Source organism: Paramormyrops kingsleyae, chromosome 21, assembly GCF_048594095.1.
Source record: "Paramormyrops kingsleyae isolate MSU_618 chromosome 21, PKINGS_0.4, whole genome shotgun sequence".
Lineage (NCBI taxonomy): Eukaryota > Metazoa > Chordata > Actinopteri > Osteoglossiformes > Mormyridae > Paramormyrops > Paramormyrops kingsleyae.
In genome coordinates this window covers 15,164,275-15,190,000 of record NC_132817.1, presented here as the reverse complement: position 1 = coordinate 15,190,000, position 25,726 = coordinate 15,164,275, and the positions used below count along the sequence as shown (strand labels likewise).

Genomic DNA, 25,726 nt, shown 5'->3' with positions numbered 1-25,726 from the left:
TCAGATGGTACATTAATGCTGTTTGTACCTTTGGGATGTTCTTCGGAGTACCTTAAAAGGTACAATTACAAGGGTACAGCCCCAGTGACAAGCAAAGGTACAAATGTTTACCTTTTTTTCTGAGTGTAGGCCAGGGGTGGCCAATGTTATCCGCAAAGGGCCAGTGTGTATGCAGGTTTTTGGGATAACCTGTAGGTCAGCTGTTCAAACCCAGGTGTGAGGACTCTTCAGCCAATCAGTCCTCTAATTAGTAATCTCATTAGGGAGTTGCAGTGAAAACCCGCATACACACCTTCCCATTGTGGATAAGATTAGCCTCCCTGGTGTAGTATTTGAACACCCGTCGGTCTGGATCCTTAACTAAACCCTACCTGCTGATTTTGCTTGTATGAGTTCTTATCAGCTCAAGAGCGTGCATTTCTTAATGGGCATGCCTTAGTCTCTTAAGCACTGTGGTTGCCTGAGTTTGTGGACACCCAGCAAATCATGGTGCACAGATGTTGATGGAGAGGTTATTTATCTGTTTGTCCCAGGTCGTGATCAAATATGTGCTCTTTGTGGGCCACAACAAAATGGCCAGTGTATGAACATACCTCAGAGATCATGATGGAAGGTACATCATGCGAGGTACATCCAAAGGTATAACATTAGGGTGAACATTGGGGGGGTTGAGGTCTCCACCCATTTAAGGGGGTCCAGGTGGTTGGATTGACTGGTTTTGATTATTGGAGGGGGGGGGGGAGAGTCACATCCCACCATAATTTACGCTCATGGTACATCGGAATGATGTTCTGGACACAATGTGTTTATATTCAACTTCGACGGTCTAGATCTTTGCTCCCTCCCAATTCCCTGGGAGTTGGGGAGGGAACAAAAACATTGACCATCTAGGGCTCCCTGAGGACTGATTTGAGAAACACTGTCCTAAATGATGCAGGATGGCGTGTATGTATTGAAGGACACTTTGTCCTTATTTCCAGGACTCCCCGTTGGCCAATCATCCTGGATCTGGTCGCCCTGACTGAGCTGTCAGAGAATCGCCTTCTGTGCCGACAGCAACGGCTCATTCCAGACCTTCCACAGTGTGCTTTCAGTGCTCAGCTACATGAGCGAAGCCCCACTGGTGCCTGAAGGGAGCCCAGTGGCTAATATCTTCTTCCAGCAGCGTCCTGCATTGAAAAGCTCCTCCAGTGAGCCATTCGCTTTTGTGGAGTCATTGTGCAATTTATCTAACACTAAGGCTTGTCTAACCCAATAGAGGTAGTTAAAAAAAACACCTGTAAAAATGTAAGCCCAGTCAGAAGTGTCACAAGGCAGGGGCAACTGGAGCTAAAGCCCCAAATGTTTTTTTTTTAGCTCAGATGTTTTAACAACCAAGCTCTCAGTTAAAGAACCAGAGATAAACCCCACATGTATTAAGATCCTAGCAACAGACCTGCCCCCAGCCAACAAACATAGTATCTTGAGCAGAAGGAAGTAGTCAGTTTTCACCTCCTGCATGACTGGTAGCAAAAAGCCATACAGAGTCCTTAAGGCATTAGACACATGACTGAAGGTATTGCTCAGTCCCTGGAGTGGAAATACAGTAGCAATTTGTTCCTCAGATTACAGGTGGTTCAGATTACTTACTTCAAATTACTACAGAATTATTACATTGCATAAAATGGTAAAATATAAACTTATAAGCTATATGATTTTGTCTCTTTCTCTCTGTTTTAGAGTTTGCTGTGGTCTTTCACCCCAGAATTACATGCAACTGGAGCACAAAATGAAGATAGCTTCCTGTCTTGCTGTTGCTAGTGATCCAGTGTTGCCACGACAACTTTCAAGGGTGCAGCATTGCATGACAATGGGTGTCACTGCACTGTTAATAATGGTGTGTGGGCTTACAAGATCATTGGAACTGAATTCTGCCTGACAAATTCAAGAATATTTCAGTTCATTTACACTTTCAACCATTTTTGTCACTTCTCTGTTAAATTAAATAGAAAATATTCTTTTACCTTAGAGGCAATTTTAACATGCATTGAAAATGTATATTTTATTCTAAATATTTAGCAGTCACGCTTTATTAACATCACTTTACCTAGTTAAAAATGTTTCACTTGACGATTGGGACTTTGTTACTGGATTAATCAAAAGTGTCTCCTAAAACGTTTACCTTTATAAATCTCGTCTCTAGTTCAGACTAGACTAATTTTTGATTATCATTGAAATGTCTTTGTTGACATAAAGGAAAATATCTTGAGCGGTGTATTGTGTTACTAAACGTATGATTCACCTTTTAGAAGAGGCGTCCCTATAGTAACCATCTTTTAGAAGTGGCGTCCCTAGCAACCGTTCTTTTTACCTTGTATACAGATTTACATATGGACATTTATATAGACACTTCGTTCGTTTGATCCACGTAGCACACTCTTTGAGTTTTATTAAGTAAAAGTATATATGGTAAATGAAGTGGAGGTTTTCCGGGTTGAACTGCGATACAGGCAGCAAACGCGAGCGAACCAAAGATGGCGGAGAAGCGGCGATCAGGTGTGTCAATGGCCGAGCCGAAGATCGCCAAAGCGGACAGCGAGGAGGAATTTCTGTCCCAATTAGGGGTGGCTGCGCTGCTCAGGGGGTCTCTTCTTAAACTGGTGGAAGCCAGACCCGAAGATCCGATAGGATTTTTAGCCGATCATTTCGCTAATTTAGCATCGGGAAGCGAGGCTGCGGACTGCGGCGACGCAGAGCCGAGCAGGACGGTGCAGGACCGGCTGAGCCAGGCGCTGTGGAACCTCAACCTTGCGCATCATTCCCAGAGGTAAGGAACCGTGGGTAACTATAATAAACGTGCAGGGAGCAGAAATATAAAGTGCAGATATTTTATGGGTTCCACTGAAATAAAGGTGGCTGATTATGAGAAAGACCTCGGTGTGTATGTTGATGCTTCTATGTCCCACTGTCGCCAGTGTGGGGAAGCAATCAATCAATCAATCAATCAATAAATGCCAATAGAATGTTAGGTTACCTCTCTAGGTGTGTGGAGTTTAAGTCAAAGGAGGTGATGCTACAATTATACAATTCCTTGGTAAGACCCCACCTAGAATATTGTGTGCAGGTTTGGTCACCATACCTTAAAAAGGACATTGCTGCCTTGGAAAAGGTTCAACATAGGGCTACAAGAATGATTCCTGGTCTTAGAGGAATGTCTTATGAGGAGAGGTTAGCTGAGCTGAATCTGTTCAGCCTCGCACAAAGGAGATTAAGGGGGGACATGATCCAGGTCTATAAGATTCTAACAGGTCTGGATGCTGTTCAGACAAATGGCTACTTCAATATTAGTTTAAATACTAGAACTCGTGGCCATAATTGGAAATTAGCAGGAGAACATTTTAAATTGAATCTGAGAAAACATTTCCTTACACAGCATGTAGTTAGAGTATGGAATAGTCTACCTGCTAAAACCCTGGGTTCCTTTAAATCAGAGCTAGATAAGATTTTAACAACTCTGACCTATTAGTTAAGTTCTCCCCAAACGAGCTTGATGGGCCGAATGGCCTCCTCTCGTTTGTAAATTTCTTATCTTCTTACATCCATCGTGGACTTTCAGTTGAAAATGTGGTTGTAGTACCACTGTTGTCATTTCAATTTTATTGCGATTTTTAAAAAGTTTTGCCTACAATCAGCTTGCTGAGCACGTAAATTCTTCCCTCTCTTTGATGTCTCCAGTGTATTGTTTATAGGAAATTGCCTGATTCATGCATCTGTCATTTTAGATCTGCTTTTAACAACAACGTGCGGGTCGCCTACGAGCTGCTCATGACCGGAGGACAACATCTCTGCCCGGGTGGAGGAGTGCGGGGCCGCATCTACACCGAGCTCCTGCGCTCTCTCTGCACTGAAGCCGGCCTTTCCAGCTCCACCAGTGCGCCTCTGCTGCGCCGGATCCAGTGCCAGGACCACGAGGCCGTCCCCTTCGAGCTGTTCCGGCAGGGCGTGCTGATTTGCACCGTGTTTGCAGACTACGTGCGTAAATCTCAGTCCCTGTACCTGGCAGTCTGTGGCGGTTCCGAGGTGCCGGCCCAGCGGGCTCTCTGTCAGGCTGCCCTCGGTGCCCTGCGGGACGCACTGGACACTACGCAGTGCGCTGATACTGCACGCTACCTGGAAGCCAGTGCCAAAATCGCGCCTTGTACCTTAGCCCAGGCGATGGTGTCGGCACAGAGTTCCTACGAGGCCCAGGCCGGCGCCAGCATGGACCCAGAGGAGTTTGAGAAAGAGGCAGTAGCTCTGTTCACAGCCCGCATCCAGCCTGTGTCCTGAAACAATCTGACCATTTCTTAGAATCTTCTTATTAAACACGGCTCAACAAAATGTCGTTGGCACTGGGTAAAAATGAATAGGTGCGGTCAGTGAGGCCGTGTAAATCTTCCACGGGGTTGCCAACTCCTGCATCTGGCGTGACACTCTCACTTTGAGACTCTCACGCTCACACAAGAAATCGTATAGCAAATTTATATTATTCCATTATGAACCTGAGCATTGGGGTAGTTTGCAATCCATACAGACTACAAGATAATAAACCTGTTACATACATGTAAATATGTGTGCGTGTGTGTGCGGTTTGGTCTCGAGCCAGCTGACGAAAGATGGCAACCCTGCTTCTGTGGGTCGCTCTTTATGAAGTTTTGCATTATATACTTTGAGTTCCAGGACTGCGATTAGGGTGGTGAGACTTTGTGGGTAGCAGCCATCCGCACACACTTCCAGGGCTGGGGATTCAAACCCATGACCCGCTGGCGGTTCCAGGTTGTTGTCATTCCATCTCTGTGCTTTCTGGGCTAGGCGACAGGCTGCTTGTATTCAAAAGTGTTTCTAGGGTAGATGGATGGACATCCTGCTAACCCTTTCCCCAGCAGATTATTTTAATAAGTAAATAATATTAGAACATCATAGTATCATGATCTGACATTTATGTAAAAGCACATTTAGGTAGTAAAGTATGTTAAGTATGAAAGTTTTATGCAATATGTGTATGTGTATAACTTTCATGTTTAGCAAGGTGAGGGAGCAAAATCTAATCCCTACACATTTAATCCCCCAGTATTGTCCATATGGATACATTTAGGGGAGCCTTAAAATCATGAATGTGACTTTGTTAAACAACAGATGTCCGGCAATGCTTTTTAAGAAAAATTCTGTCATGGTAGTCGTTCTTAACTTGCAAAATAGTCATGAAATGCCTGACATCAACCTTTTCGGCCTGCTTTAAAGTGTGTAAGGAAGGTTAGGAAGGGGACAGCCTTTTCAGTCGCAGATGAAAGACCTGAACTGCATTTGAGCTTCCCTGTTAGTGATAAATGACTGGTTTGCTTCAGTTAAACATGAAGTATCTCTCTCCCAAATCTGCTGCTACTTTGCACATGCTGTTTGTATAAAGTTATGATTTCTGATGCAGTCTATCTATTGTTATTCACTGTGTACAGCTTGTCATAATCTATGTAGTGAAAAGGAAGGTGTTAAACTTTACTGGAATGTTGTGGCTGTGAAGTACATGCAGCTGTTTCAGCTGACTGAGCTGCCTGCAGTGGCACAGACTCTGATAGACTGACTCACTCTCCCGGTGCACTGATTGTCACTGTCTGCCGATGTACTCACTGTGACTTTCTGCCGATGGACTTAATGTCACTGTCTGCCGATGCACTGACTCACTTTCTGCCGATGGACTGACTGTCACTATCTGCCGATGGACTTAATGTCACCGTCTGCCGATGGACTGACTGTCACTTTCTGCCGATGGACTGAATGTCACTATCTGCCGATGGACTGAATGTCACTTTTTCTTACGGACTGACCGTCACTATCTGCCGATGGACTGAATGTCACTTTCTGCCGATGGACTGACTGTCACTATTTGCTTATGGACTGACTGTCACTATCTGCCGATGGACTGAATGTCACTATTTGCTTATGGAATGACTGTCACTATCTGCCGATGGACTGACTGTCACGATCTGCCAATGGACTGACTGTCACTATTTGCTTATGGACTGGCTGTCACTATCTCCTGTGTTTGTGAGTAGAGTTTCAGTTGCGTATAAAAACCTTTCCTTCACTTCCTTTAAACTGATTCCCAACAAATTTCACCTGTTCAGTCTGCACAGATGAAGCGGAGAAGACCTGATTTTTAGGCCTTGAGACATCTGGGCCGTGGTTTGGGACAGAGCATGGGCGAGGTCAGATCCAGCAGTGTATCTGTAATGGTCCTCCACCCGAAAGACAACAAGCCATTGGTGAAAAACAGATCATTGATAAATTATGTGAAGGGCTGCTGACACGAAAGTCTGTGTTGGTTTATTCATCTCCTGAATAAACTGAACTCATTTGTTTTAGCTTAAGCTAAATGGTTCAACAACTTGCAGGCCTGGTAACTGACCACCAGCTAGAGCAGAGAAGCTGAGGTGATTACAAAGAAACATCAGTATTTATTGCAAGGAGCCGCCCTTTCGTCATGTGACCTGGTGGTGGATGCTGAGATGCCCTCAACACAAGAAAAGGGCTGCATTCAAACTGAGAAAGCTTCCTGCTCTCAGGGGTTACATGCGTAGTAGCTGATCAAACCAAATCCCTGAATGACCTTGGTCAACATCTGTCCGATCCAAGTGTGCTGCCAAGCTTAACTGCTCAATCACAGACATTTTTAAAAGCAGACCAGTGACAGAGGTGGAAAGTTCTGGTGCAGAAAGTACAAATCCAGACCAAGATTTTGTTTTAACCAACCAGTTGAGCATAAAGACTCACAGTCACAGAGTACTCAGCTGGTTGGTTGAAACAAAATCTTGGTCTGGATTTGTACTTTCTGCACCAGAACTTTCCACCTCTGACCAGTGATTGCTGCAGCCTCAGTCATATTCAGGAGTGTTACAGCCCAGTCTATGATAAAAATCAGCTGTCGCAGGATGTTCCTTGAAAATGACACAAGTGAAAAGAAAACATTTCTAAATCATTACGGCTTTAAGAATTATAGACCTTAGGGTTTACAGGTGCGTCCTGCAACTGAAACATTCCCTAAAACATGACATAAATGCAAAAGAATACAGCCACTTCGAGCAAACATAGAGTATGTCTACAAATACTTTCATGGTGCAAATCAGAATAAACTTTTTATTAAAGTGTTCTGACATGTACATGGACGTTTTCTCGATGCATTTGGTCTGAGAACATTATACAGTGATGACACAGAAAAGCATCATAACTGATAAGGACTGCAGCAAGTAAACACTGCACATTAACACTTAGGAGTGTAAAGATTGTGTGATGCTTGTTGATGGTCAGGAATACAGCTCATGGAAAAAAGTTTTACAGCCTATTTCCATGTAGCAAACACACTTCTTTACTTGCATAACCTACAGCAGATGGTTAGCTTGTCTTTAACTGCAATATTGTTTACAGGTAATGATACTACAACTCAAACTGCTGTTACCATCATCGCCACGGCATCATTATGAGGACAAATGGTTTCACTGGGACTGATGCTGATGTAAGATATTCAGACAGGATGCAACACATTTTGCATATGGGAAGTTGCACAATTATTTGCAGAAAGCCACAGTTCTTACCCAAATTTTGGTTATGACAGAAAAGAACTGAAACATTTAATTTCTGCCACCATAAAAACATCTTGATAATTATTGTTACAATTTTGATACATTATCTGGGGCTTGCAGTAGTGTTTTTCATAATGTAAATGAATGAATGAATGAATGTTAAGGGTGGAGTTTAACATCCATATGTTTAAACTGGATTGCTTGACTGCACAGGCGCAGAGAGATTTCCATAAATCCAGCACGGCATCGGTAATCACTGCTACATCATGCATAACGGTACCAGAAGATGTCAGTATTACATTCATTTTTTTTTGTTTCCCAAGCAGATTAATAGCTAGGCTTGTTTCCATAGCCATAGATGTACACAGTTAATCTAGCCATTTAATCTGCAATTCAGAACCTGAGTTCATTACCCACGGCCTGCTCCCTTGGCACCGAGCAGGACACTTGTTCAGTGCACATGCTGCAAAAGCAGTATATCCATCCATCTTCTATCCTCCGGTGAAGCTCATGGGGGCTGGCATCCAAGTCCATCACAGACTGCAGACACATTCGGTAATTCGGAGATGACCCTAAGAAATTCACCTCGCACGCTGGAGGAAAGAGGAATACTCAGAAGAATCCCACGCGACACAGAGGGAAGGTGGGATCTGAACCCACAACCCTTCATGCAATGGTGCTGCCCAACAGTAATAGCATCATACAGCCCTAACTGTGAATAAAATAACACAAATTGTAAATAATGATAAAGGGTAAGTAGTTTAAATGTAAATTACTCTGGGTAATCCAAGTGGCATGGAGTTAACGTAGCTACATTATCAGCACAAATTACCTTCAGTAACATTACATACCCAGTAACCATACATTATTGCGAGTCACAAAGTGCATCTGGTGCAAATGGTACCCCGAGACTGACTTCATTTCCCATAATGCAAAACTGAACCCATTCCAGACTCCTATGCTGAATAAGAGACTCAATTGTTAGGGACTAACATGAAAAAACTGGCTGGCTCTGGGGACCTCAAACAGATGTCTCTTCCCAGCTTGCCAACGTTCCAGCCTGGCTGAAAAGCCGGAAGAATTGTCCACCACAGATGTATCAAACGTATACTTCGTATTGCATTAAAATGATTTATTTCCAAATCCTCGTACATAACTTGTTAATTTTATGAATGTATATAAAAAAAAAATCCCACCACGAGATGCTTTGCAAGAATGCCCTGACCAGGAGTGCCAAAGGATTGCTGTATCCAAAAGGTGTGAGAGATTAAAGGCTCTAGTGTAAAAAAAATAAAAATAATAATATATATATATTTAAAAAAAAAAATCAACCAAGCGCACCATTCATGATCAGTGCATCTCTGATTATAAAATAGAACTGAGATAGAACAGAAAATGATAATAAAAAAAAAATATATATATATATACAAAGTCAACACTGTAGCCGAGTGCAAACACACATAAGTGACAGATGAGGAATGCAGGCTGGTACAGTATCTGATTGAATTAATGTGCATCACAGTGCTAATCAGCGCTCAGTTCACTTAATAGAGAAATTAGAAAAAAAAAGTACAGTAGCTTGTAATTTGGCCTGTGTCTGAGTTTTAAGGCTATGTTGTCAAACCACAACTGGTGGGTGTGATTAAGGAAAACAAAGAAAGCAGGGTTAGACTGGAAGAGGGAGCCTCGTGTTTAACTCTCCTTGGATACAGGCTGAGTAGTGCTGCTGATCTGGAATCGAGTTTCGTCTGAAATCCCATACTGCTCCAGGGGGTCCTGGAAATGACAGAGACAGCAGGCTCAGTCCAAGCTGATTAGCTGGATTCAGTTCTAAGTTGATCAGTGACTGTGACCGAAAGGCTACACCACCTTGCCCGTCATGCGATGAATCTCCGTGCGATAGAAGATGAGGCTCTTCCTCATGAACTCGTAGCTGAAAGGGACAGAGACGTCAGCATTACCCCCAGACAAAGGCTGCTCGTTCAGGGGGGAGCATGACCGAAGGCTGACTTGTACCTGGCCCTGACGATGGAGTCTATCCACTCCAGGCACTGCTCCTGGGAGTCGCACTCAAACAGGTATTTCCTCTCCGCTTCATCTAGGAAAGCTTCAGAACCAACCAGGAGCGGAGTTAGAGATGAATGGATAGAGGGGCTGAATTTTTACTGGGGGGGTGCAATGGCAAATTATTCATGACTTAAGCAAATAAATACACATTTATTTGGAGAAGGGTGCTAGAAAACATTTTATGGGGACTAACACACACACACACACACACACACACACACCCCGAAACAGGCCAAATGACATCACTAGAACCAACCAAGGGTATAACTTTGGGTTGAGCATGGGGGGTGTGGAGGTTCAAGTCTCCACCCATTTAAGGGGGTCCAGAGGGTTGTATTGGCTGGTTTTGATTATGGGGGGGTTACAACCTCCACATAATTTACGCCCATGGAACCAGCACTTCATTTATACAATGAAACATGCAAACTGCAAGAGATGCAATTCGAAAATAGAAGGAAAATACCTGCATTTCACTTCAATGTCAAGACTTGACCAGATAAATAACTGCTGAATGCAAACGTATGATTTCCATTCAGAGCAATGGCCCGAGTAAACGGATCACCTCCTTCACATGCTGGACGTGCACCCACCGATGGAGAAGGCCTGGCTGTCCTCCCTCTCGACGCGGCACTCCTCCAGCAACAGGGCTCCCAGAGGCTGCATGGAGACGTGCAAGAGCGCCTTAACCTCCAGCACACCCTCAGAGATACATATATTGCATACTGTCACCATCGTATAATATATATATATATATATAAACTGCGCCCCCCGCCAGTTACCTCCTCTTCATCCGTGCGAAAATAGAATAGGAAATTTACAACTAGCTTAACCAGCCGCTTCTTCACAACTGCAATGATTAAAAAAGAAAAGAGGAAGTAAATTCACGATGGGGAACCGTCTGCATGCATCTCTCTGCATGCTTCTGTTGCAGAAATGTTAGGTTAAACTCACTATAATATATTATGTACCTTTAAATTTACTAAGTTGCACCCTTACATGTTTAGGGAGTACCGTTTTTGTAACACAAATAGAGGGGGAAAACCTTGTTATTAACCAAATAAAGTAATATGCGATATCGGAAGCTTAGATCCTAATGATGTTTAATAGGATTTTGAATACTAACATGACACCAACATTTTACAGAAAAAGTGGAGAGGAGTAAGGAAATGAATGAAGCGCTGGGACATACCGTCGCCTTTCTTGGGGCCCCTCATTCCCAGCTCCGCCGCTTTGTCGGACGGTTGGCGGCTTAACGAAATCAGCTCTCGCTCGTTAAAACGCATCTCGAAATCATACGCCGCGTCCACAGCAGGCAGCGCACAAGCTCCGGGCCTTCGCTCTCTCTCCTTAGCATCAAATCTACAGGCTTCGTCGATGGGACATTTATGCTGATGCAGAAAATCGGACGCGGTAATCCAGTGAAGAAATCTGCGACTGTACGAAGTCGCTGCACAAACTTCAAATCCTTAAAAAATGCCCAGTTTTCATCAACAACTGCATGCATACGAGATACATTACACCAACACATACACCTAATTATGTATCCTAGTAATTGTTACAGTTGGCTATGTCTTTCGATTTCAATTTCCTTATGATCTTACTACATGACATTCACATTTCTCCTTCCCTGATCGCTGTCCTCCCGCTATTAAGTGACTTACCCCCGCATCACCCATTCACACTAACTCTACACGGGCTTACCCCGGCTGGGTCGTAATTTTCCACACCCACTGAAACTAAACACTCCGCCGCAGATAGGTTTCTTGCGTCACTGTCACTGAACACGAACTCCTTGTTTGTCTTGGCTGTCCTTATGCGAGCCAGAATGCACATCAACCCTCAGCATTACTATGCTTGACTTTAGGTGTGAAGGACAAGTTCTACATAAGAAATGATAAAACAGTTGTGGCGTACGGTCTAACAACAGTAAAAATACATTTCAGGTAGTTAAACAAATATTTTGGCAGGCTTTACAGTAGATACGGTGAAAATTTCATAGCTTTAACTTTGTTTCCAGTGCTAAAATATATCTTTAACGGAGAATCATCTGAAACAACAGATACATGCTGTCATTATTACACTGTTGTCTATAAAGTTTTACTGAACTTGAAATTGCCGGAAGTAAATCCTTTCAGCGCATGCGCAGTGTTTTGTAACGCTAGCGTGAATTCGACGGCGAGATATCGGTAAGTGAATTCGTTCATTGAAATTGTTTAAGATTTATGTTTATTCACTAGTTGCTCATACACTAGGTTGTATACTCGTCATAGTTAGTTTTAATTGCAATTTTGTACCTTTTTTAATTTATAAAAAATTATTATGTATGGTGATCAAGATGACTCGCTCATTGCTGCTATGCTAACTAGAGTTTATGTGCTAATTAGGAAAAAATCAAACTGATACAATGATACACGCGTGTGCTTTTTCATATTGTATTTTCGTGTGATTGATTTCCGGAAAAATGAATCAGTCCAAGCCATAGCATTGTAAGCTACTAGTTTGGTAAACGTTTTGGCTGTATTTGGAGGTCTGGTCCTTCAAATGATCTGGACCTTTCTTAACGGTCGAATAAACAGATCATAGGATGAAACTTCATTTTTCGTTATATTTCATTCGTTCAAAAATATTAGGTTTAAGTAATTAAGCAATTTTCGAAAACACGGTGGATTCTTTTAAATTCAATGTTTGAGTTCATTTCGATGTTGATTGATATTGGCCGGACTGACTTTTTCGCTACATACACATATAAACGTAGGTTAAGTATAACCTTATGTCCTGTTTCCGTTGCTAAAATTTCAGGTGACCACGTAGTTCTTGGCTGTTCTGCCGGTGAATTCACCTAACCGCAGCAATGGATTTCCAACACCGAGCCGGCGGTAAGACCGGGAGCGGCGGGGTCGCCTCGGCTTCGGAAAGTAACCGCGACCGTCGAGAGCGTTTAAGGCAGCTGGCATTGGAGACCATCGACATTAACAAGGACCCTTATTTTATGAAGAATCATTTGGGTTCCTATGAGTGCAAACTGTGCCTCACGCTGCACAACAACGAGGTAACTACTGAGGAAACGGGAATATACGCTGTATTATATAATGATTCTTGATGTCAGAATGAATAAGTGTGATTCTTATGTTTTCTTGCTGTTCCTCAGGGGAGCTATTTAGCTCACACACAGGGGAAGAAGCATCAGACCAATTTGTAAGTATAGCTGACCTATTTCTCTATTCCACCCCCAGTTTGGTGCCAGCGCGTTAAAGTTTACCCCGGTGAACGAGGGGGTCGGCTCCCTTCGACTTCGAGTCGGGGGAAGGACTTTGACTGTTGTCTGTGCGTATGTGCCCAACACCAGTAAAGAGTATCTGGCCTTTTTGGAGACTTTGGATGAGGTGTTGGAAGGTGCCCCCACTGGGGACACTATGGTTTTGCTAGGGGACTTTAATGCTCATATGGGTAATGACAGTGAAACCTGGAAGGGTGTGATTGGGAGAAACGGCCTGTCTGATTTGAGCGGTGATCAGTTATTGGACTTCCGTGTTAACCACAATTTTTCCGTAACGAACAGCATGTTGGAACATTAGGCTGTTCATAAGTGCACTTGGCACCTGACCAGTCTAGGCTGGTACAGTATCATGGTACAGGGGTGCTTCATGTGTATGGGGTCTATTGTTGCAGGCTATCAGGTCCCTGTACAAACAGAGTGAGAGTTTGGTTCGCATTGCCAGCAATAAGTTAGACTTATCCCCAGTGGGTGTAGCCAAGGGGTGGAGGGGGTCCAGTTCAGGGGCCTCAGGATCGTCTGCAGGGTGGCTGGGCTCAGCCTTAGCGATAGGGTGAGGGGCTCCGACATTTGGGGGGGGGGCTCAAAGCATCGAAAGGAGCCAGATGGTATTTCGAGCATATATCTAGGATGCCTCCTGGACGGCTCCCATGGGAGGTGTGTCGAGCATGTCCAACCGGGAGGAGGCCCTGGGGGAGACCCAGGACATATTGGAGGGATTACGTCTCTGAGCTGGCCTGGGAACACCTTGGTATTCCCCTGTTGGAGCTGGAGGAGGTGGCTGGTGAGCGACCCGGACATAGATCAGCGGCAGGGAATGGAGCTGACCTATTTATAAGTTGTTATAGTAAAATGTAAAGCTTATTACTTGTTCATTTCACTGCCACATTAAGAACAAGTGGGTGCATCTCTGCCATCTCACTATGGTGGTGCTACTGGTCTGCAGAGATCAGAGATTTTGGGCCAGTCCAGCTATCTTTAGGGTCCCTATCACTTATGGTCCCTTGGAATCATTCTAACACACACCCCACCACCACCACCCTTTAATGACGCCCCTGCTGGTCTAACCCTGTAACCGCGTGTCCATCTCAGAGCGAGACGAGCCGCTAAGGAGGCCAAAGAGGCTCCAGCCCAGCCGGCCCCGGAGAAGGTGAAGGTGGAAGTAAAGAAGTTTGTGAAAATCGGTCGCCCAGGATACAAAGGTGAGCGTGAGAGCTTTCACACTCACTCACCAAAAACAAGGATTTGATGAGCTCAGACATGCAATGAAGTAGCCAGTAACACAAATTCACATCTAAGTGTATGACTAATTAGAAAGAGATGTATTGAGAGTTATGCAATAAAATGTGCTTCTGGGTGAAATTCTAGGAATGAAATGAAATTGTGTGTGTTGGCAGCATCACTGAGTGCTCTGTCTCTCATGGGGAATGAAGATTCGTGCTGCTGTTCTTGTATCCGCTGTGTCCTGGATTTTAGGTCTGTGAATCTAAGACTTTTTTTCCCCCTTTATAATAGTGACTAAACAGAGAGACCCAGAGAGTGGGCAGCAGAGTTTACTCTTCCAGGTGAGCTACCTTTACGTTTCCACCATGGCTCTGCTATGCTGTTTTTTTTCCTTTCAGCATGCGATTGCACATTGCCGCATGCGATTGCACATTGCCGCATGCGATTGCACATTGCCGCATGCGATTGCACATTGCCGCATGCGATTGCACATTGCCGCATGCGATTGCACATTGCCGCATGCATGCTCGGCCCTTGCCTTGCTTACCCTCGTTTCCATCTCTGAAGCTTCGCCGTGTCTCTTTGCTCTGGGTTCCCATCAGATCGATTACCCGGAGATTGCGGAGGGAATCGGACCACGGCACCGCTTCATGTCAGCCTATGAGCAGCGCATCGAGCCCCCCGACCGCCGCTGGCAGTACCTGCTCATAGCGGCAGAGCCCTACGAGACCATTGCCTTCAAGGTGCCCCTGTAGTGTTTCTGCGTTTGAATGGAAGGGTCTGGATAATATGCTCAGTGGGAGGAAATTAAATGCATTTTAATTAAAAATAGTCTTTACGGTCTGTCCTGCTGCAGAACCTAGTAAAGCATGTTAGTTTGTCAGTGGTATCTCATCCGGGGTGATGGGACACTGTCAGGTTCATTACTCCCCATCTTTAATCGAAGTGCCTAATGAGCTCCATGTTTCCGCAGGTTCCCAGCAGAGAGATTGACAAGGCAGAGAGCCGGTTCTGGACACATTGGAACCGAGAGACAAAACAGGTAGATAAGACAGAGACACCCACAGTCTTAAGGTATTTTTGTGTTCAGTTATCACTAATAATAATACACCCCCTCCCCCCACAGTTCTTTTTGCAGTTTCACTTTAAGATGGAGAAAGCCTTGCCCCCACCCAGCTGTCCGGTGCCCCCCATGGGGGTGAAGAGGCCACCTCCTCTGATGAGTGGGCTTGGTCCACGACCTCCCACAAGTGAACCAGTCCCCCCACCGCCTCCCGGTGGTATGCACCTGCCCCCCCTGCCCCCGGAGGGTCCAGGGTCTGCACAGATGCCCCCTCAAATGCCCCCTCAAATGCCCCATGCTCCAGGCATGCCTCCACCTGGTCCAGTGCCCCCCATGATGAGGCCGCCGCTGCCGACCGAAGGCCCCGGGGGGATGCCCCCGCCCCCACCAACCAACTAGTATTTTATGTTCTAGAACTTTCCGCTTGTCACTATTATTTTCAAGTTTCTTGGTTGTGTAAATCCTCAGGACATGGCTTTTATACAGTCTACATACATTTTTGAAAGCTCCCCCCTCCTCCCATGTTACTTTTAAAAAAATAATTTGTGTTTGTGTGTGTGCGCAGAGTGTGCTTACCCCCCCACCCCCCCTGGTATCACTCCGCCTCACACGACAATTACTTTTATAAATAAAAAATGAGCCATCAGCACATTTTGTCTGCATTGTGTATTTGTCACAAGACTAAATGTGAATTAATGAATGACACTTTATTGATCCCGTAGGGCAATTCTCTGTTCGCCTACCCCATCTTGTTCCCTGCAGTATATGAGAGCTTGGCAGAGAAGGGCAGTCACCCACAGCAGCGTCCATGGGGCTGGGGCTTAAAGGGCCTTGAACCCGCGACCTTCCAGACACGGGCTTAGACCACTAACCAGCACCCTGTGTAAAGTTAGCTGACTTCTTCATTTAAACATTTTCTTTTAAGCTGCCCAAAGCCACTTGCAATTTTGTTAATTATTAGCGTTAAGGAAATATATGATTCAAGAAAACAGTTTGGAGATCTGATTGAACAGGCAAGAACTACCATGTGTTGTGCTTAATTATATGTGGTTAATTGCTAACCTGTAGGGGAAGGCAAAGACTATAGCACTTCATGTAGTGCTATTTCTGTGAGTGTCCATTTTGGAAACATAAGGAAATGTCTAATTTAATGGTCTTGTTACAAACAGGGTTCACAACATAAGGTTTAGTACTGTGTTGATTTTTCAAGGTGGTACTTAAAACAGTTTCAAAAAGCTTTAGATTCTATACCTATATGTAACAGAAATTACTGTGTATGACGTGGAGCCTTTTATTGGAATAATTTCACAGTGAATGTAAACTCAAAAGCTTGAAACCATGCTGGTTTATTTCTCCTATGATATATTTTGCGCACAAAACATGCAATTCAAATCAGCAGGATTCCAGATGTCCGTCTCTCCATTTTACGGCTTCAATAAGTGAGTGATCACAGTGTCACTAATATCACATACTGGCTTGAGTTGTTTTGTGAAATGATGCCCCAACGTGGGTCTGACACAAGGTCACTTATGGAATCATTTTGTTACAGTCTTGTTTCACTGTTTTGTTCTTTAAACCATGCAGGCAGTTTCTAAAAAATAGCAGTTTACGCGTGGTACAGAAATTACATGTTGCTTTCTTGAATGCCTAAGAAATCACAGAGGGAGCGACAGTCAGAATTTGAGCTTAGCATCTGTTAGCAAGACTTCATACTTGGGATACGAGTATGTTGAACACGTTGCTTTATCTGATATTACTGATGGAACTCAAACCTGTTTTGTATAAGCCTCTGGATATATACACCGTCATAGAAACCCCACTAAGGTTTCTCCTTACATACTGTGCCTGTGGGTTCTGATTCCAGCCCTCTTTATCTCAGCTGTTTCCTGCTGTCGTTTTACCTGTTTGTGTCCTTCTGCCTGATGCCTCTTTCCTTTGGCTCTCTCTTCTGCTTTATCCTCAAACCCTCGCCCCCTCACTTTCTCCCTGTTCCTATGCCCCTTGGCCACTCCTCTAAGTGATTCCCCCTTCTCATGCCTGTCTTTCTTCCTCCGCTCTCTCTTGTCACCCGCTTTCCCCTCTTGTACCCTGACGACCTTCTCCGTGGCTTTCTTGTGTTTGGGCTGTCCGACACCTCCACGGCCACCCCTTCTTTGATTGCCCTTCACCTTTGACCTTCCTTTCAAGTTCTCTTCCTCATCCTCATCTCCATCATCCAGTATCCAGTCCCAGAACCAGTTGTCCCATAGTGAGCTCTCGGCCTGGAAGATATGAAATAAGATGTGGTTTTAGCTGTGTTCTGGCCCTGAACTTTCCATCTTGTTTCTGAAGTGATAGCCCATAACAGGCTGTGGTTTGCCACCTGCTGCAGTGAGACTTCCTTCTTCAGACTGACATGTCTCAGGTAGAGAGTATGTGGATCTGAGACCTCTGGGCTATCCTTATGTCTCCATGCCTGCAAAACCTCTGTGGGAGGAAATAATTTAGAACGACGTAAAGTCAGTGCCCTCCTTCGACCATCTGTACAGGGCGTAAGAGTCTTACTGTCGATCTCCACTCACCATGCAGCCTCTGGCAGCTGGAGCCGATCAGTACTATGGTGATGGCCAGAATCAGACAGCGGTTCAGTGTGATGTTTTTCCACGGGGCCTCGATTTGGCTTAAGCTCGGGATAGACAATGCACGACGCAACGATACTGCAGAATTCGGGGGGGGGGCAGAGCATCCAAAGAAACATGCAGATTGACACGTAAACAGAGACGGACGGTTGATGTCACGTAGGTAAGCAAACTAAGATGCATGTATGTCATACGCACGTCCACGCGACATTTCCTTCTGGGTCACTTTGGGGGCTGGCTGCGGACTGGGTAGGTTCTGTTAGTGGAGAGGCATCATGATCATAAAGAAATATGGATTCCTACTTTTAGTTTAAATTTACACACAACCTATGCTGCGACGGAGCAGTGAGAGGTCTTGCTGCATACATACATGCATACAGACATTTTGTACAAACCTTTAAGCTTAGTGTTCAACTATAACTCACCTCTATCGTTCTCTTTAGGCTCTGGGTGTCTGCAAGGGATAACAGGGTATGATTGTACATTGTGGTTCTAGACCCTTGGGGATTAAGTTCCAATTGTCACCTTTTGCCATTATATTAATTTAGAGGTTAATGATCTTGAATACTCAAGGGCCAGTATATGTATAGCAACTCATTTTCATAACTATAGTCCTATTTTAAATTGAATGCCAATTAGAACACTACAAATAGAAATTCCTTGACCCTCTTCTAGGACAACAAAGGTGATGGGTTATGTTTTATTTGTTGTTTCTTTTATTTTGCTTTCCATAGTAAGAAAAAGAATCAAGAGTAATGTTAGCTTCTAGGGAATGTTGCATAACAGCAAGCATGACAGAAACATTGTGAAATAGAGGTTGTTACAAAACATACCTGCACGTCGAACATGTCTGATGGGTTTTTGTGCAGATTCCTGCTGCGCTGGTGACCTGAGCTCTTCTTCAAACATCTCAAATGTACTCTCATCCATCCTCACATATACAGAGTTCCCGCTGCAACCAATTCAGGACTTGTGAAAATGTAGTGTTGGACAGTTGAGCCATTTAAATACTCCATTTAAAAAGTAATATAATTAATACATTAACATTAAGTAATTTTTTTTTTCACCAATAGCATTAGCAGAGGCCATTGACTGAGCATATATGGATCACACCAGTCCTTTAAACTGGCTTCACTCAATCAAGATTATTTAAGGTAGAGAATCTATTGGCACAACGCATACAGCATTGTAATGCACATACTTGATTTTCCCATAATGTCAATTACAGTTAATTAAGCTGAATCTATCTGCCAGTACAAATCAACATGACAAATCCTTACGCTGCGGAGGTGCCGTTATCAAACAGAACCAAGAATCCAGTTTAAATGCAACAGGCCATTTTTTTTCTTATGTTACTTTTACCACTGTGCTTTCAGTAGACATGGCAGAGCTGATTACATAGAAAGTTTATACAGCCAGCTCAAAATAGACACAAGCCTGGCGCAGGAAGGAGAGACAGTGGGAAAGAACAGAAAGAAATATGAAGAAGTAGACATCAAATAACTGATCTGTTCAATACACACAGACACAAGTCACCCACCTGACCACGGGACCACGAGACAGTGGTTCTTACCTGAATTAGTCTTGAAATGCAATTGCTGTGGACTTTAATTTCAGGAACAATGGCCCAGGGGCTGCCCCACATTCCTGTTCGTCTGACAGCTGAAAACAGGTGCAGCATAATGAAAAAACAAAAAAGCTTAGCCTGTCCTGCTATTAGCCTAGCTGATAGCTTCACATTGCACTCCAGGATAACTAGCCAGCATATTCAGCAATGTTGCCACACTTTGTATTCATATTGCCCCTGGTTAAAGGAAAACCGTCAAACAATGGCATCACTGATACAACATCATAACTGTAATCATGCTACTTTGAAACAATTGATGTGGATTCAAGGCAATAGAAATGAAAAACATGCCAACAAACACTGATTAATTATTATTTATTTATCTGCATGAATGGTTTTGTTTCCCAGCAGAAATGTTTGTTATGAAAATTCTCTGTAACCCGTTGGCTTTATTTTCCATATATTTTTTAATGAATTAAAGTAGGAAATAGATGCATATGAGAAATAATGAGAAGAATTAAAAAAATATTAAGAGAAAGTTTTAAAAAGATTACTAAGAATTTGAATCATGTCTACTTTGGCGAGATAATTTTCTGCTGTCTTGGATATTGCACTATTATAGAGTGGATACAGTGGCATTGGAGTATGACTCGGGGGTGTGTGTCCCCCAATGTTTGATTCGGCTTCATCCCCCTCAAACACAGACTTTTGAATAAATTATGGAGCTATATATCCTCCAACATAAAACTCATTCACGTCTTTGACTTTGAGCAGTTGAGTGGATGCAAAACAATCTCAGGTGTTATGATAGAATGTTTGAAATAGTTTTACATAGTTATCAACCTTCAGCGAGAGCGATTCCACGCAGCGAAGGGTATTAATATACTGTATAATACGTGCAGTGCCGCGCGCCGCTTTGCGCATTTCTGTTCCCAGCCCCCCTCCCTCTGACCCACAGCCCGCCTCTCTCTGACCCACAGCCCGCCTCTCTACGCGAAGGCCGGTGACGTCACTCCGTCATTCCCGCCCCCTTGATAAAAATCCCCGGGCCTCGTCGCTTGCCGAGATTACCAGCTTTCAGAGAGAGACGGGAAAATCGATTCCTGAGTGGACGGAGGCCGGATGGTTAAATCTAACCTACAAACGATATTAAATAGTCATTGTTTTGTAAGGGAAAAAGAAAGAAATATATCCAATATGCCGATTATTAGTCTGACCAGTAACATCACCCCCGAAGGCGAAAGGTAAGGGGGGAAAAGTCGAAAGGGAAAGCAGGTGGTGGCTAACCTGTAACGAACGTTCGTTTAGATAGTTAGTTAGCACGCCGTATGGATGGTTAGCGAGTTAGCTATAGGCCATGGATGAAACCTAACTAAGATGTCGCGTAAGGTCTAACTGTCCAGCTATATTTCACGTCACGTATTAATCTGTCATACATTTTTTTCCGAATTACTTGCCGTAACAGTAATTTATTTGGGTATTAATCAGTCACCTCTGGTTAATAGCTAGTTAGCAGCTTTCAGGCTAGCAGCGTTTTACGTGTGACGTCAGCGGTCTGGCAGTTTACAGTGAACTGTAATCGGCGAGCTAGTCGGCTAATGGATTGGAGTCCCTCGTGTATAATTATCTGGCATTTACTCTCGGGTACGTGGGCTTTCGGGCGATAATCGCTGTCTTTCACCCCCTGATGTTCCAGAATACGAAACCGATATCCAAATAGGATCGTTTCAAAACAGAATCTAGGTCATATTAAACGGGGAACCACTAGCCAGGCTATAGCCTGAGGTGATTCTGCAGCTGGCATCGGAGATCATATTCGACAGGCTTCCATAGCTGAGCATTAATGCAGCCAAAGGACACGGTTCCCGGCTTTTGTCGTCAGGTGGGGTATTAATGTTTTAAGATTCGCGTACTTAGGCTAAAGGCTAACGTGGGGACGCTGCGTTCCCATCCCCCTCTCCGGGCGTCGTGCGTCACCGGGTCCGGGTATAGCGCGCGGGTGCGATTCGCAGCGTCTTCTCAATGACATGCACACTAGTCACGCCGATGACTAACAATAATGCATCTAATACCACTCGCAAATAATCTTTAGCTATGCTGTGATTATTTTTTGATGATTTTAAGTAAGATATACTTTGTGCTAGTACAGATACACACAAGCATGTGTTTAGGATACATGGTGAAAATTAAATTTGCCCTTTGTAGTGGAAAGTGTTGGTGTATGCCATTCATGGTAATTAAGTAATAATGGTGTCTCAGGAACTGTGTGTTAAGTCTTCAGGACCCTCTCCCTTCAGAAGCTGCAGAATTATATAGTCAGGTCCCTTGGCTTCTCTGAGAAATGTTGCTTGGTAACAAGCGAAACCTCATTATTCTTTGGTATGTCAGTGACCAAAAACAGAAAGCAGTTTTCCCCCCTCTGCTTTTAGACTGGAGTGACTCAGTTACCACACATCCATCTGGATGTTGCTGGTGGAAATGAGAGGCTAATGTTTGACCAGCGTGATTATGTGTAATATATTTATTCCTGCCTGGGGAGGCATTAAACGGCTTTATGCCGGGAAGAAGGAATTTGTGTCCTCATGCTGGATATAGCATTTCACAGTCTGTATGGAAATCTGGCCATGGAATTCTGGGTAGAATTACGGGATTAATGTATTAGTTTTTAGAATCGTGATAAAAGCAGATAAAGCTCGACCTTGACACCTGAACCATGACCTTGCTTTGAGCTTGGTAGGTCTAGTTCAAGCACTCCCAAATACTGTGCTAGAATTTATGGGTGTAGACTCCTGTGAGTGGTAAGAACATCTTGTTCAGTTTCACATTAACAAGCAGAATGTATTCTGCAGCACAGCGTGGGAGGGAGACACTGGAGGGGGGTGTCAGGAAGTGTCTGTGATAAGCGCCTTGTAGTTGGTGTCCCTGGCAGCAAATCATCTGCCAGCTTCTGTCACCTCTGTTCATGTAGAATCCAGCACTGAGTTTCTGTCACTGTGGTAGCGTGGGGGGTGGTAAATCGGTTTATCAGCTGTGCCTGCTGCTATTCTTGGTAGTTACTGATGTGCTGTTGGATGATCAGGATGGATGTGATGCTGTATCGTCGCACACCCTTGTCAAGCGCCTTGGGACGACTGTTGCGAAAGGCACTTAATAAAAATAAATTGGATTGTGTGGATTTTCTTGCTTTTGCTGAATGAGGGAACTCCGGTGTAAAGCCTTTCTCCTCCCCAGCCCTTGGCGTTGCCCCCGTTGTTGCAGTAACCCCTGTCCGGGGCCTCGGTGGTGCTCCTGATGCCCCTCTCCCACCCCTGAAGATCCCAGGTGGGCGAGGGGACGACCAGAGGGATCGCAATCTTTCAGCCGAACTTTTCCATTCGGTGAGCTATTGTATCATTTTTTGAGTGACACTGTGACGGAAGTTAATTAGTCAATGGGCGCTTGATTTACATCTGAAACTCTGGGTGATGACATGCTATATGTGTTACTGTGTTGAATGGTTTCCTGTGTTCTTTGGGGGGCAGATCATGCGGATCTCTGTGCTTAGAGCTGTGAATACACCCCCCCACCCCCATCATGGATTCTGGTGCAGCTTTGCTAACTCTCTAAACTGCTTGTCTAGGAGGGCTGACCTGGCTAAAATTTGCTTTAACTGAAGCATAATATTTTTCCACAAGAGCCGAATGTTGTAAGATTCCTGTTTTTGAGATGTATAACTGCCCTGTCAGCCTGTGGAGAAGGTGGGATGTGTGTGTAGCGGTTTTGAGCTGCCCTGATGCTAGTGACACTGCAGTGTCAGCGAACAGTAGGTCTTTGTGTGAGTTCTCTGCGTCAGGGTCTGCCTCTCCTCTCGGGCACTGCAGGACGCCCGGTTGCTGGTCCGCGAGGACCGGGCTGCTTCCACGTCCCGTGTGCGCTTCCTGCTGTTCGAGCCCCGCCGTTCAGAGGACAGGCACTGCACCTGGAGGGCGGCACTGAAAGGGGACAACCTGTACGTGGAGATTCCCGCGGGGTCGCTGCCGGAGGGCAGCAAGGACAGGTGAGGCCGAGCATGCAAATGGCTGCCGCAGCATTCTCGGGCGCTGGAGTCACGCCGGTATTATGAAAACGCAGAGGCTGTTTAATGACGTGCAGTTGACATTCTGCTGAGTCTGTGGATGGAGCTGTAAGGTCGTGCTGTCTCCCCAGCTTCGCCCTGCTGTTGGAGTTTGCGGAGGAGCTGCTGGAGGTGCATCATGTGTTCATTTGTCTCCATAAGGGCCGTGATGACAGAGGTATGTCTTCACGACACTGATTTCTCCTTTTTATTTTTAAACTGCATATTCAGCTTTTCTTTGTTTGCTTAGACATCCAGATGTTTCTCTTTGAATGTCAAATGTTCAGAAAGGGGAAGTCTAACGTGGTAATAAATGAAAGAAATGAAGTTGTAATATGGAACTAACACACACTCTCCGTCTCTCTCTCTCTCTCACAGCGGTGTTGTTGCGAACATTTAGTTTCTTGGGCTTTGAGATTGTGAGACCGGGCCACCCCCTCACCCCAACCCGTCCCGATGCCTTTTTCATGGCTTACACCTTCGAGAGAGATTCCTCTGAAGAATAGATGATGTAACCCCTTTCGTTTTAGCTTTTTTTGAAATTCTGGTGATTCTGTTTTGTTGTGTGCCCTTGCGTTTTACTGTGAGTATCTAATAGGCCAGCCGTCCCGTTTCTGAGAGACGGGGAAGCTTGCCCTTAAATGCTGGATTTCTGATATGAATATGTATGCTTTGAATTTGCACGTACTCAAGGTGCATTTTGGTTCCCCAGTCTACAATATGCAAAATTTAAGTAGACAAAATATTACGTGAATTACTACAGTGGTGGGTGTAGCAGAGACTTAGTTTTGTCAGTTTGGTTTTCGACGCTACTCAGTGCTTCTCTATGCTGTATGAATGTCTAACACCATCATGCTGTTGATTGTGAAGTTGTGTAGTGTTACTTGACCCTAATCTCTCATTTGCCTTTGTGTACATGCTTGCTTGTTGCAGAAGATGAATCGATGTGTACAGCGTTTTTGTTTCGTTTCAAGTGATCTGCATGTTGTAACTGTGCAAAAATAAACTGCTCACCTTAACTGTAGCGTCTCCCTCGATGCTTTTGTTTGGACTCTGCTTTTGTTTGGGCGTGCAGTTTGACTGTCAGCGTTGTTGACATTTTAGGTAAGGTGATCATATTTTGCTTTGCAGTAAAGAGGACATTGAGGGCAGGATGCAAAGAGAGTCAAAACAATGCAAATATGCACACAGAAAGCATTCTGACCGCTGAAAGCAAATGTCAGCATGAAACAAAGTGAAACCCCAGGCATTTTGGGCATTTTCAGGTCCCAAAAAAGAGGATGTGTGGGCATTTTATTTTAGGGGTGTGAGTGTGCTTTACCCACTGCTACCCTTGTAGGGAGGGTCTTAATGTAAGCCTGTTCGGATGGCCAGAGGAGCAATCTGATCAGATTTCACCCATTGTAGTGAATCATCTCGTACGTGTGGTTCAGTGGTTAATAACCTGCTAAGTACAGAAGAGCAGCTTGCTTTACAGTGCTGGTCATTTATTGTGGAATTGGCGCCCCTCTGATTTTTCAGGTATGTAAATGATATCCATTTGTGCGATTAATTTTTATAGTTTGCTAGGGCTAGCCCTTTTTAGATGTTTAAATATGAATTAATGTGGAATCTGTGCTGGCTTTCTGAAATCCAGGTCAGGTGTTAGATTTCTTTATTACGCCACACTGTGGTAAAAAGCAGGTACTACTGAAAACATGTTTTAGAGGTTGGCGTTTGCTTTTTCTTTTTTAATCTTTGAGGTCATTATTCTACCCATTAAACTACCCGTTGTTGGTTGTTCTGATCAGTGGTATTTTGCATCTGTCTTGCAAAATATACATTTGGAATTTTATTTGGCAAATAACTTAATGCAAACAAAATATTACGCGTGAATATAGGATAATACATACTTATGTCTTATTGAGAAACGTGAGTGAGAAGTATACTGGCACCTTTTTATGCAGTAATTAAAGATTTTACTTGGTTTGGTTGCCTGATTGCAACATGTTAAACTAGTTATTCTCCTATGTGACTTGATTTGAGAAGATGTATGATATCCCTCACTGGGTATTCTACTGAATGTCTAATGTTTGACATGACATTTGAGAAACGCTAATGTTTTGTGGAGACTGGTCACCATCTGGGAGGTGGTGTCTTAAAATGCTGCATTTAAGTACTTGACCATTTGTCCTTGTATATTTGATACGAGTTATATTTCCCGGGAGGTCAAATATGGACACCTTATG

General features: G+C 44.1%; 5 protein-coding genes across 5 annotated transcripts; 3 read left to right on the top strand and 2 right to left on the bottom strand.

Annotated features, from left to right (window-relative positions):
- Positions 1–2,291: 2,291 nt before the first annotated feature.
- Positions 2,292–5,442, top strand: tpgs1 (tubulin polyglutamylase complex subunit 1). Its single transcript, XM_023798037.2, has 2 exons — positions 2,292–2,806; positions 3,762–5,442. The coding sequence occupies exons 1-2, from the start codon at positions 2,514–2,516 to the stop codon at positions 4,306–4,308; spliced, it is 840 nt and encodes a 279-aa protein (XP_023653805.1). The 5' UTR covers positions 2,292–2,513; the 3' UTR covers positions 4,309–5,442.
- A 1,679-nt stretch (positions 5,443–7,121) lies between these two features.
- plekhj1 (pleckstrin homology domain containing, family J member 1) lies at positions 7,122–11,729 on the bottom strand. The gene is made up of 7 exons (XM_023798053.2): positions 11,361–11,729; positions 10,849–11,047; positions 10,439–10,506; positions 10,250–10,316; positions 9,609–9,699; positions 9,462–9,525; positions 7,122–9,368 (listed from the first exon to the last, which is right to left on the bottom strand). The coding sequence occupies exons 1-7, from the start codon at positions 11,490–11,492 to the stop codon at positions 9,285–9,287; spliced, it is 705 nt and encodes a 234-aa protein (XP_023653821.1). The 5' UTR covers positions 11,493–11,729; the 3' UTR covers positions 7,122–9,284.
- Positions 11,730–11,732: 3 nt separating this feature from the next.
- sf3a2 (splicing factor 3a, subunit 2) lies at positions 11,733–15,871 on the top strand. Its single transcript, XM_023798024.2, has 8 exons — positions 11,733–11,845; positions 12,459–12,708; positions 12,808–12,854; positions 14,026–14,135; positions 14,449–14,498; positions 14,760–14,900; positions 15,131–15,199; positions 15,284–15,871. The coding sequence occupies exons 2-8, from the start codon at positions 12,511–12,513 to the stop codon at positions 15,617–15,619; spliced, it is 951 nt and encodes a 316-aa protein (XP_023653792.1). The 5' UTR covers positions 11,733–11,845; positions 12,459–12,510; the 3' UTR covers positions 15,620–15,871.
- Positions 15,872–16,550: 679 nt separating this feature from the next.
- On the bottom strand, positions 16,551–19,404 carry LOC111836607 (uncharacterized). Its single transcript, XM_023798036.2, has 7 exons — positions 19,379–19,404; positions 18,672–18,790; positions 18,264–18,292; positions 18,037–18,094; positions 17,782–17,916; positions 17,583–17,686; positions 16,551–17,481 (listed from the first exon to the last, which is right to left on the bottom strand). Exons 2-7 carry the CDS (start codon positions 18,766–18,768, stop codon positions 17,053–17,055), a joined length of 852 nt encoding a protein of 283 aa, XP_023653804.1. The 5' UTR covers positions 18,769–18,790; positions 19,379–19,404; the 3' UTR covers positions 16,551–17,052.
- Positions 19,405–20,457: 1,053 nt separating this feature from the next.
- On the top strand, positions 20,458–24,517 carry LOC111836619 (ornithine decarboxylase antizyme 1-like). The gene is given in 6 exon segments (XM_023798064.2): positions 20,458–20,649; positions 22,637–22,694; positions 22,696–22,782; positions 23,266–23,441; positions 23,591–23,676; positions 23,877–24,517. Coding segments are annotated over 6 exon segments (657 nt in total). The 5' UTR covers positions 20,458–20,527; the 3' UTR covers positions 24,005–24,517.
- Positions 24,518–25,726: the final 1,209 nt, after the last annotated feature.

What these genes read in the sequence shown, in the direction of transcription:
- plekhj1 (XM_023798053.2), bottom strand. Translation starts at nt 11,492, where the DNA reads ATGTGCATTCTGGCTCGCATAAGGACAGCCAAGACAAACAAGGAGTTC. An exon ending in AAAATTACGACCCAGCCGGG is followed by an intron (nt 11,048 to 11,360) that starts GTAAGCCCGTGT and finishes TTTCTGCATCAG; the next exon opens with CATAAATGTCCCATCGACGA. An exon ending in GGGCCCCAAGAAAGGCGACG is followed by an intron (nt 10,507 to 10,848) that starts GTATGTCCCAGC and finishes TAATCATTGCAG; the next exon opens with TTGTGAAGAAGCGGCTGGTT.
- sf3a2 (XM_023798024.2), top strand. Translation starts at nt 12,511, where the DNA reads ATGGATTTCCAACACCGAGCCGGCGGTAAGACCGGGAGCGGCGGGGTC. An exon ending in AAGAAGCATCAGACCAATTT is followed by an intron (nt 12,855 to 14,025) that starts GTAAGTATAGCT and finishes TGTCCATCTCAG; the next exon opens with AGCGAGACGAGCCGCTAAGG. An exon ending in AGCAGAGTTTACTCTTCCAG is followed by an intron (nt 14,499 to 14,759) that starts GTGAGCTACCTT and finishes GGTTCCCATCAG; the next exon opens with ATCGATTACCCGGAGATTGC.
- LOC111836607 (XM_023798036.2), bottom strand. Translation starts at nt 18,768, where the DNA reads ATGGATGAGAGTACATTTGAGATGTTTGAAGAAGAGCTCAGGTCACCA. An exon ending in GCCTAAAGAGAACGATAGAG is followed by an intron (nt 18,095 to 18,263) that starts GTGAGTTATAGT and finishes CTCCACTAACAG; the next exon opens with AACCTACCCAGTCCGCAGCC. An exon ending in CAGCTGCCAGAGGCTGCATG is followed by an intron (nt 17,687 to 17,781) that starts GTGAGTGGAGAT and finishes TTCCTCCCACAG; the next exon opens with AGGTTTTGCAGGCATGGAGA.
- tpgs1 (XM_023798037.2), top strand. Translation starts at nt 2,514, where the DNA reads ATGGCGGAGAAGCGGCGATCAGGTGTGTCAATGGCCGAGCCGAAGATC. An exon ending in CTTGCGCATCATTCCCAGAG is followed by an intron (nt 2,807 to 3,761) that starts GTAAGGAACCGT and finishes CTGTCATTTTAG; the next exon opens with ATCTGCTTTTAACAACAACG.